Source organism: Microcebus murinus, chromosome 18, assembly GCF_040939455.1.
Source record: "Microcebus murinus isolate Inina chromosome 18, M.murinus_Inina_mat1.0, whole genome shotgun sequence".
NCBI lineage: Eukaryota > Metazoa > Chordata > Mammalia > Primates > Cheirogaleidae > Microcebus > Microcebus murinus.
Genome location: NC_134121.1, coordinates 58,136,305 through 58,146,677, shown reverse-complemented (window position 1 = coordinate 58,146,677; position 10,373 = coordinate 58,136,305). Strand labels below are relative to the sequence as shown.

Sequence of the window (10,373 nt, the reverse complement as noted above, 5' to 3'; positions counted from 1 at the left end):
CCCGGAGGGCTGTGGTTCCCAGGGATCTGGGCAGGGATGCGGTGGCGGGTCCCAGAAAGAGATCAGGGAACACCCGGGCTCCTCTCCCTGCCCTCTCAGTTTCCCCACTGCCTCAGGCCAGGTCTGTCTCCGGCCCTCTGTCAATGTCCCCCTTGTTGATAAGCCCAGGTGTCCCCCATGAGCAGAACACTGCCAGAAAACTCAGAGACGTATCCCGTTTATTTTCTGTTTGTCAAGCCAGAAGCAAAGCAACATAAGCATATCTTAGGTGAAATGACAACTCCTTAGAACAGTCACACATGCCCTGACCTCTCCTGGGGTCAGAAGAACGCCCTCTCTCTCCCTCCTGTTTAATCTGGGACCCAACTCTTCCCCCAAACATTTTAAATCCAAAATGGCCAGCAGGGGGCGCCCCTTCCTCGGGGTCTGGCTCTGCAGCTGCAGCCAGCAGCCAGACAGGCCCCTGCTTTCCACACGGCACCTATCGTTCTAGTGCCAGGGGACCGGTCTCTAGCGTACCCCCTCATGCATGGACCATCTGGGCCCCTATTCTGGACCGGCACCATCAAACCCAACAAACAACAAAACTCTGTAACCTGCAGGCAGAACGAACCCACGCTCGGCCCTCTGCTGGCTGATGCCAAATGCCTTAGAGCTTCGCTCCCTCCCAGATTTGTTCTCCCCTCGGGAATGGGAGGGGAGTCAGCTGGGGCAGCAGCTGCCCAGGAGGACCCAAGGGGTGGGCCTTGACGTTCTCAACGGCAAAAACGCTCCAGCACACACTGGCGGGCGGCCGGGGAGGACTCCGGGGACGAGAAGTATGGGTGGGCCAGGGCGGCCTTGGCTGAGATCCGCCGGCTGGGGTCGTACTGCAGGAGTTGCTGGGAGGAAGGAGGAGGAAAGAGCCTGGGCTGAGTGCGGCCAGGGTGGGGACAGGAACACCCCACCCCCAGGTCCCAGGGGAGGGCCCCAAGTGCCAAAGTGGCTGTCCTCAAACCCAAACTGCACTCAGTCACCGCCTCCCAGCTCTCAAGCCAGTCCTGAACACTCCTAGAAGCTGAGGACAAAGAGTATCTAGTCCGGCCCTGAATCACCCAGGTCTCCTCAGGCGACTGCGGCTGAGTCAGTCCCCCTTCCCTGGGGAGGGCTCTGGTCCCTGCTTCTGGCTGAGAAGAGCACAACATCCCTCGTGCACGGGAAGCAGGGCCCAACCTGTCCAGGGAGCACACCTGCAGCGGGGCGGGAATCCAGCGAGCAGGGGAGAGGAGGCGGCGCCACCGCTGCAAGTGCCCAGGCTCGCCCAGCTCTGCCCTAGAGCCCCTGAACCCGCAGCATGTGGAAGGACCCCCCACCGTGGAGCAGCCTGGCGGGACTACAAGAGCCTTGGCGGGAAGTCCACACTGCCTGCTGCCATCGGGTTGGCAGACAACACTTGGACTTTTTTTTTTTTTTTTTGAGACAGAGTCTCACTTTGTTGCCCAGGCTAGAGTGAGTGCCGTGGCGTCAGCCTAGCTCACAGCAACCTCAAACTCCTGGGCTCAAGCAATCCTTCTGCCTCAGCCTCCCGAGTAGCTGGGACTACAGGCATGCGGCACCATGCCCGGCTAATTTTTTCTATATATATTAGTTGGCCAATTAATTTTTCTATTTATAGTATAGACGGGGTCTCGCTCTTGGTCAGGCTGGTTTCGAACTCCTGACCTGGAGCAATCTGCCTGCCTCAGCCTCCCAGAGTGCTAGGATTACAGGCGTGAGCCACCTCGCCTGGCCAACACTTGGACTTCTGAAAGGCTGGATGCCTGAAGATGAACACGCTGAGCTTCCTCCCACCCAACACTAGATTAAGGGGAGGAACGTGCCTTGGAGACTGTGTGGGCCCGAACAACTGCTCTGCCCCAGATCCTCTGGGCAGTCGGCCTGGGCCAGCCCAAGGGGTCAAGATGGTGCCACAGGAGGGGTGAGTGAGGATGTGGCAGGGGCCAGTACGCTCCCCCAGGTGGTGGGGAATGGCCCGTCCTGAACAGCCTCACGTGAAGACGTGGGAGGCCCTGGGGACACCAAGGCAGTGGGAGGTGTGGCCCTGCCGGGGGACGCGTGCAGCTGAGATGAAGTGCCCACAAGGGGATAACCAGACACAAGCAATGGGGGGAAAGGGCAAGTGTCACAGCATGAAGACACAGCCGCCAGCTGAGAGAAGGCTTAAAAGGGAAGATGAACATTGGATTTATCTTTGGGAAGGCCTCCAAGTCGAACAATCAATACACCCAACGACAGACCAATCGTTTACAAGGGCCAGGAAAGAGACCAGCTTGGGCTCAGAAAGAGCCAGGGTTATACAAGTGGCTGGCTGACGAAAGGGACACTCTAGTTGGAACAGCAGCTAAAACTAGGAGGCTTTTCTTGCCCACCTGTACCTACCACGAGCAGGTCCTTGCCCTCTGGCTCCAGACTGGGCACAATCTCCTCCAGCCCCTTGCTGGGCCACTTGGGGAAGGTGCCCTTATAGTCAGGCAGCTGGGTGACTCCAGGCCACGTGGCCTCACTGGGTGTCCCCAGGGTGCGAAAGATACGAAAGAGCTGGTCAATCTCGGAGTCACCAGGAAACAGGGCTTTGCGGGTCACCTTGAAGGGGGAAGAAGAGAAAGTATGGGGTCCACCCCCTCTATCATACAGGATCCAACACCACATAAGTGACCAGAGCCAGGGAGGGACTGTCAAGATATCTTTCCCAAGGCTGTGCAAAGAATTCTAGCCTTTTCTGGAATAAGGCTGGCTTCCTGAGTCCTTTAGCCAGTCCCATACACCCCTTAATCCACCTCTAATAGAAGCATCAGTGAAGCCCCTACATCCCCCATGGGACCCTGCCTGTGGCCTCTTGTGGCCACACACGTCTCCCTCTCTACCATCTCTGCAAAGATGCAACCGATGCTCCAGACATCCACGGCCGTCGAGTAGAACTTGCTGCCCAAGAGGATCTCAGGGGCACGATACCACAGCGTCACCACCTGTGGGGCAAGAAAACAGCATCATTCAGGGTGGCTGAGTGCAAAGGTGACACTCCTTCAGCTGCCCTCCTCTCCTCTCTGTCCCGCAATACCTCGTGGGTGTAGGTGCGCAGGGGCACCCCAAAGGCCCGAGCCAGGCCAAAGTCAGCCAGCTTGATGGCACCCAGCTCATTGATGAGCAGGTTCTGGGGCTTCAGGTCTCTGTGGATGACCCGATGAGAGTGGCAGAAGTTCACCCCCTGCAGCAGCTGGAAGAGGTAGCTCTGCAGTGATGAACATGAGGGGGATCTGGCTGAGCAGGGCCTGGCTGCCTGGGGAGTCCCCTCTCCTTCCCCGGCCTCCCCTCTGTACCTTGACTAAGTGCAGGGGGAGCTCGGAGGCTGGGGTGGAGTCCATGTACTTCTTTAGGTCCTGGCTCAGGAACTCAAACACCAGGTAAAGCTTCTTCTCACTGTGCACCACATCCAGCAGCCTGGCGGGGAGGTGGCGGTCAGGACGTGGCCTTCACCGTCCCAGCGTCCCTGCCTCCTTCCCCAACTCACCTGACGATGTTGGGGTGCTTCAGCTCCTTGAGCAGGGAGATCTCCCTGATGGCAGTGCTCGGGACACCCTCAGTCTCCCTGCAGGAAACAAGGGTCCAGCCGTGGTGTGGTGGCAGGAGCCAAGAAGGGCACTTCCGGCCAGGGGGATTAATATCCGCGCAGGTGGCCTGTCCCTGGCGTTGGGGACCTGTGCTCCTGGGCCCATACTTTTCACCCTCCAAGCTCCACAGAGCAGGGCCCAGGTCAAAGGTGAACCGAAGTGAGGACAGGCGGGGGCTGCACCTTTGTGGCCGCGCCAGTATACCTGGGCAGCAGCCGAAAAAGGAAAGAAGTTGAGTGTGAACCCTGAGATGAGGAGTGAACGGAGGGGGAACTCCCAGGCTGTGGGCACCCAGGGCGGGGTGTCTCGGGCTGACCCCACACTCACAAATCCAGCCTGATCTTCTTGAGGGCCACCAGCTGCCCTGTCTCCTTGTTCTTGGCCTTATACACCACCCCATAGGTGCCCTCTCCGATCTTCTCGACCTTCTGGAACACATCCATGTCGGCAGAGCTGCCTGGGAAACAGATGGCGCCGGCTATTTGCGCCCCACACCCAGCGCCACCCCACACCCCCTACTGCCCCCACATGCCACCCTGCCCAGCCCCTGCCAGGATGCCCAGCTCCCCGGGCTTGTGCCAGGACCCCCTGAGGCTGCCCCTTGCCCAGCCCAGTCCGGACCCCCTGGCTTCTTGCTCAGTGCCCGGGCAGCAGCCAGCTGCCCCTGTGACCAGCTACAGCGCGCAGGAGGGCCCAGACTTCTCCTGCCTGAGCTCCCGCCTTGGCCCAGCCGGGCGAGGCTCTGGGGGCACAAGTGTGCCTGGAAGGGCCACCCAGGGGCCCAGGGACCAGATGAGGGGCTGGGAAGGGCCTGAACCCAGAGTCCTGCCCTAGGCCGCATGGTCGGAGCCCGGGGCCTAGGCCCGGCCTGTCTGGCGATGCTCGGCCGCCTCTGAGGGCAGCACCTTGGCGGGGGCGCCCGCCCTGCATCCTGGGCCCCCCAGCCGCTCTGGGAACCCTCCCCTCAGGCCCCAGCCCGGAATTCACCAGAAGCCCTGATCCGGCTGCAGCCTCACGGCCGGGCTGTCTGCTCCACGGCTCCCCCTCCTGGCCCCAGCCGGCGCTGCACCACGTGCACACAACGCAAGGTCACGCCCACTGGGCCTTTATTCACGACGACCTTCTGGAACTCTCCATGACCCCACACGAGGCACAGCCCCAGTGCCTGGAGCTCAGCCACCTGCAGTCTCCTGGGGGTGGGGGCGTCAGGTTCAGAGGCCTTTCTGGGCTCTCATTTCTGGGCCAATTCCAAACTAGGGGAAGGGGCTGGATTATCCACCCGGCCCTCTACTCTGGCTCCAGACAAAGGCTGCCACTCAGGAAGCGCCTACACCTCTGTGCAGCTCCCATGGCTCCAGTGGGTTTGGCCTCAGGAGCAGTCGTCGGGGGTGTCATCGGTGGCTGCCGTTTCCTGTGGGCCAGTGCTCCTCTCTTGCTGGTACCGCCTCTGCTCCTGGATGGCTTGCTCTAACAGGGGCAGGTTCATCCCTTCCACACAGGTCAGGACTCGGGCCTTCACCACGGGGCCTCCATCTGAAAGACACAAACACCACGACCCCAGGGTAAGCAACGCACTGCACAGGTGCATTCTAGCTGTTTCCCTCAACTTGCTCAGTGCTGAGGTGTTTCTTTGTTTTGTTTTTTGAGACAGGGTCTCCCTCTGTCACCCAGGCTGGAGTGCAGTGGCATCATCATAGCTCACTGCAACCTCAAACTCCTGGGCTCAAGTAATCCTCCTGGTTCAGTCTCCCGAGTAGCCAGGGCTACAGGCAGGCGCCAGAACACCTGGCTAATTTTTCTATTTTTGGTAGAGACAGGGTCTCGCTCTTGCCCAAGTTGGTCTCAAACTCCTGACCTCAAGCGATCCTCCCACACTGGCCTCCCAGAGTGCTAGGATTACAGGCCTCAGTCCTGAGTTTTGACAACAAGAGGTGGGGGCAGGAAGGATGGCATATGGGATGGTGGCAATTTGTCTACCGTGGGGCTGACACACTGCAGGCACACATGTGGAAATTACCAGATAGCCTGAAAATTCCACTTCTCCAAGGAGGGAGGGCCAGGAAGATGTACCCTCTACTTCCCTCCTTGGCCACCCTAATTCTGGCTACCTTCTTACTAGGTCCCAAGTGCCCAGGGTTGAGCAGGCTCTCAACCACCATCCTGGCTCTCCAGCTGTACTGAGGGAAGGGCCCCCTTGGCATCTTGGGACCCACTGTCACTGGAAATGGGGGCAAAGAGGCACTCATGTTTAGTACATCTGAGGGACTGAGCTCCAGGTGAGGCAAGTCACCCCACCCTGGACGGGGGCTCAGAGGGCTTCTAGGAGACATGGTGGTGACATGATACATAATGGAAAGGTTTGTCAATGTTCAGGTGGCATCAAACAGGACATCTAGGGTTTGCCCTAACAGATGATTTTTTAAAAAATTTTTTTAAAATTAAAAAAAAAATTCACTCATGTTCTCTGTTCTCTGGGCACTTTGATAAATACATTCAATGTTCTAGAAGAAAAAAAAACAAACAGCTTGGTTTTCTAAAAAAAAAAAAAAAATATATATATATATATATATATATATATATATATATATAACACATTCAAGAATTCAAACTAAGTGAAAGAAAAAAAATAAACTGCTTGGTTTTCTAAATAAAAAAGATATAAAACATTCCAGAATTCAAACTAAGTAAAAGAAAAAAATAAATAAACAGCTTGGTTTTCTAAATAAAAAAAAAACAAAAACAAAAAACCCAATGTTCTAGAATGTTATGCTGTCTTCTCTTCATGCAGTTTGAGACAGAGGCTCTCTGGTTATTAGATATAGTCTATGCCCACCCTTCCTTCTAGTCTAGGCCAGTTTTCATTTTAACACAGCCTGGGGGGCAGAATTCAGAGTGTCAAACTGCCTAGATTCCAGCAGGCTACACAGGCTGGCCTTGGAAGATGAACTTGTTTGAAACACGAGGTGGCGTATGTGTCATCAGCTTCCGTCAGCCCCAGTGCTAGCCTGCAGAAACTGCATGGCTTAGAGAGGAGAGGGCTGGTGACAATACCTGGACCTACTGATTGGTGTAGATCGATGACTCTCATCGCATGGGGCATCATTTGCCCAATCTTCACCTGTCACTGACACACACAGCCCTAAATAGATGTCACAGAGCAGCTGCAGCACAGGTGAACAAGGACGAGATGAGAGAGCTCTAATTTGCAGAGGGAGCTGTTAAAATCTCAAAATAGGGTCCTATGTCAAATGTTTCCAAACTTCCTGTATGAAGATGTTCTTAGGTATCTGACTCAATGTCACAGAACTTTCCTGATAGTATTCCTATCAGCTCTCGCCCCCTGCAGCCTGGGGAAACCCTCCTCTCTAGATTTATATTGTGGAATATGCTGCTTCTTCTCCCTGGGAATGGAAAAAAGTTATCAAATGTGGAAGTGAGCTTTAGAAATACGATGACGTCAAGGGACACATTGGGCAAAGCTGTGAGTCCATCTGCAAAAGGAATGAAGCGCTGGAAGGGCTTTGGGGAAGGGGAAATGGAGTCCATGGCTGAGACAGCTGGAGAGAGGGTCGTTTCGGGGAGTTTCTTCTTGCAAAGATAAAGGGCCTGCAGCTGGTTACAAAGCGCAGTTGGCACGCGCCGCCGGGGTGAGGCGGGAGCAGGATGAGGAAGGGGCGATATGGGGACGGACCTTCTTTGAGGAAGCCTGGGAAGGGAAGGAAGGTGATGCCAGTCAGTGGGGACACAGCACAGATGACTCATTACTGGCATTATAATTTCAGTACAGCAGAGGCTTGAGCACCTTCCTGCTGGAGGGAAGAACCAGTGGTAACCAAGGGACCCCTCTTCCTCTCAGACCGTGGAGGAGTCTGACTGCAGGAGGAGGGGCCGCCGCCTGTGGCCTCAGGGTTAGCTGGGATGTAAGAGGGAAGGCAAATTGCTGAGAGGGACAGGGAGGAGAGGAAGTGGGGGTCTTACGTGGCAGGTGAATGCCTCAACCGGCTGTGGTCAGGCCTGGGAGGGGGTTGACGAGGACATACAGAAGCATTTCTAGGTGTGTGGGGGGGCACAGTGAGAGCCTAAAATCATCGTGCCCCGACTCCACGGAGCGTTGTGGTCTTTCTGCACACAACAGTCGGCAGGACCCGAGAGGCGGAGGCCGCAGCTTCACCGGGCAGGAGCGATGGGAGGCAGGGGGAAACTTCTGGGGAGATGCAGATGAAATGGCAGTGAGGCCCAGCGAGGCCAGGGAGAGAAAGAGGGGGCAAAGCCGAGGAGTCCCAGGTCCGCCGGTCCTGGCGGGGTGAAGGGCGCAGGAGGAGAGGCAGAGGCAGAAAGAGTGACAGCAGACGGTGCGGTTGGGGCCGCGGAGGCGAGGCGATTCCGGGGGAGCCGTGTCCGAGGCGTGGCGGCGGGTGTGGGAGGCAGGAGTGGGGCAGAGGTGCCGGTGGCGAAACAGGCTGCAAGAGATGAGGAAATACGGGGAGATGACTGCAACGACAAACCTGAGGTGCCAGCAGGATCCTGGCCCTGCCTCTGGGCTCAGTGGGGTGTGTGGCTTCGGAACCTGAGTGGGCTCCTCACGGGAGGAACCGCTGGCCGGGGGCCACACCGGGATTCAGGAAAGTTACAGGCCACGCAGACAGGTTTCTGAGGGCAGGGAACAAGGGCAGGTGGGAGAAAACCGGAAGGCGGTGAGACTCACGGCGAGAGCTTGAGGGCAGCCACCTGCTGTGGTCCAGTAACCTTCAGACCAGGTGTGACATGAGAGCCTCTGGGGAAGGGATGTGTCCAAAACTTTAGTCCCCAGACAGTGGACAGGACGCCCTCTGGCCCTTGGATGGTGCCAGGAGAATTGCTGACGCATCCCAGAAATTTCATCATGTGGCTGGTATTTCTTTACCTTTCTGGTCATCTTACATGCAGAAATTTCAGAAAGGTGACTTTAGGCGGCCTTTCTCTCTCCTGTCCCCGATCAGGACCGTCAGCCTGGTCACAGGGCAGGGTCCACGTCTGATCGACCTTTGTGTCCATACAGGACTTTGGGCCTGGCTCAGGGCGGTTTAAAGCAGCCACGTGGTGCCCCCGCCCCGGCCAGGGGTCAGTGCGGCCGGCGAGCGCCATGCTCCTCCACCCGCACATGCCCATCCTCGCCTCCTGCGCCAGCTGCGAACCAGGAGCACACATTACTTAGAAAATCAAGGAAAAAAAATATTTTAAGGAAAAACAGAAAACAAAAAACAGGCTGGGATACAAAGAACGAGAAGAAGTAAACTAATCAGTGCCCGTGAAAGCCTGCGGCATCTGAGGTTTGATTAGGTGCAGGTTCCATATTTTTTTTTTTTTTTTGGCAAGAATACTCCAGAGGTGGTGCTGTTTGTGTCTTCTCCATGGGTTACATTGGAAGCACATGGTGTTTGTTCTTCCAACCGCTGTGATGTTGTCATTGATTGTGCAGGCCCTGGAGCTGCTGGCTGCGCCCTCCAATACAACCCTCCCATCAATATTCCACCTAACGACTTTAGCAGCCAGCGATGACCGTTGCTTGGGTTTGTTATTTCCTTGGGGCTTTTTTTTTTTTAGAGAGTCTTGCTCTGTCCCACAGGCTAGAGTGTGGTGGCGTGATCATAGCTCAAGGCAACCTCAAATTCCTGGGGTCAAGCTATCCTCCTGCCTCAGCCTCCTGAGTAGCTGGGACTACAGGTACATGCCACTATGCCTGGCTAATTTTTTCTATTTTCAGTAGACACAGGGTCTCACTCTTGCTCAGGCTGGTCTCGAACTCATGACTGCAAACTATCCACCTGCCTTGGCCTCCCAGAGTGCTGGGATTACAGGCGTGAGCTACTGCGCCCAGCCTCCTCAGGGCTTATAAAGTGGTAACTTTCAAATTTAAGCATCTCTCCTGTATTTATTCACTGTGATTCCTCTCTAAAGAATTTTCCCTCAACACCCATTTGGTTTCCCTGAAATATAGCCCATATCAAAAAGGCAGGACAAACTAGAGGTGAAGGGGGGCAGGGGTGGTGCAACCAGGAGGACATGAACAGTAATTCCATATTCCAGGACATTCTCTAGCACAAATGACCCAACTTCTCTGACAAATAAATGGCATGAAAACAAAATGAAGGCAGGCAGAACTGCTACAAATTAAGAGAGACTGGAGGTATGTGATCCAAATGCAACGTGAAGACTTTGGATCCTAATTCAAACTAAACATTATAAAACGCCATTTTTTTTTTTTTTTTGAGGCAACTGAGAAAGACTGAACACGGACACGGCAGTAGATTGTATAAAGGAACAGCTATTAATTTTGTTGGGCGTTGGAGATGAGCACTGGGTAATGGCACTGAGGTGATGCTAGAAATACACACAGAGGTATTTATGGGTAAAGTGAAACAATGTCTTAGATTTGCTTTAAAGTCCACCAGCAAAATAAATAACGAGGTGTGAGCAAATTAGTCAAATGTGGATCACTGCTGAATCCGAGTGATGGGCAAATGGAGGTTCATTCTATTAATACCATTCCACTTTTGTGTATGCTTGTGACCGAATACTAAATTTTTAATGATATGGGATGAATTTATAAAGTGTTTTCCATTTTTCTTCACAGAAATAATTCCAAATGTCCACTCAAGGCTCTGCTGTCTCATCTTGGTATTAGCCTCTCCCTGTACCTGCGATTGGGACTTAAAGATCCACACCCTGGACAGTGGGTTCCGGACT

The 10,373-nt window shown here is 55.0% G+C and overlaps 2 protein-coding genes across 8 annotated transcripts in view; both read right to left on the bottom strand.

Annotated features, from left to right (window-relative positions):
* Positions 1 to 199: 199 nt before the first annotated feature.
* CDK3 (cyclin dependent kinase 3) lies at positions 200 to 4,752 on the bottom strand. Its single transcript, XM_012778854.3, has 8 exons — positions 4,635 to 4,752; positions 3,975 to 4,104; positions 3,548 to 3,625; positions 3,357 to 3,477; positions 3,098 to 3,268; positions 2,904 to 3,005; positions 2,419 to 2,622; positions 200 to 881 (listed from the first exon to the last, which is right to left on the bottom strand). Exons 2-8 carry the CDS (start codon positions 4,088 to 4,090, stop codon positions 756 to 758), a joined length of 918 nt encoding a protein of 305 aa, XP_012634308.1. The 5' UTR covers positions 4,091 to 4,104; positions 4,635 to 4,752; the 3' UTR covers positions 200 to 755.
* The window catches only part of TEN1 (TEN1 subunit of CST complex), a 24,396-nt gene continuing 18,754 nt past the window's right edge, over positions 4,732 to 10,373 (bottom strand). For all 7 annotated transcript variants that reach the window (XM_075994765.1, XM_075994764.1, XM_075994767.1 and 4 more), the window contains one exon: positions 4,732 to 5,180. In XM_075994765.1, coding sequence (XP_075850880.1) covers positions 5,017 to 5,180 — 164 coding nt within the window. In that variant the 3' untranslated portion in view covers positions 4,732 to 5,016. The remainder of the gene's footprint in view (positions 5,181 to 10,373) is intronic.

Bases quoted from the DNA above. Each gene is read 5' to 3' on its own strand.
- CDK3 (XM_012778854.3), bottom strand. From the start codon at position 4,090: ATGGATGTGTTCCAGAAGGTCGAGAAGATCGGAGAGGGCACCTATGGG. The intron at 3,478-3,547 runs GTGAGTTGGGGA...CCTCCCCGCCAG, and splicing joins AAGCACCCCAACATCGTCAG to GCTGCTGGATGTGGTGCACA. The intron at 3,006-3,097 runs GTATTGCGGGAC...CTTGCCCCACAG, and splicing joins TGCGCACCTACACCCACGAG to GTGGTGACGCTGTGGTATCG.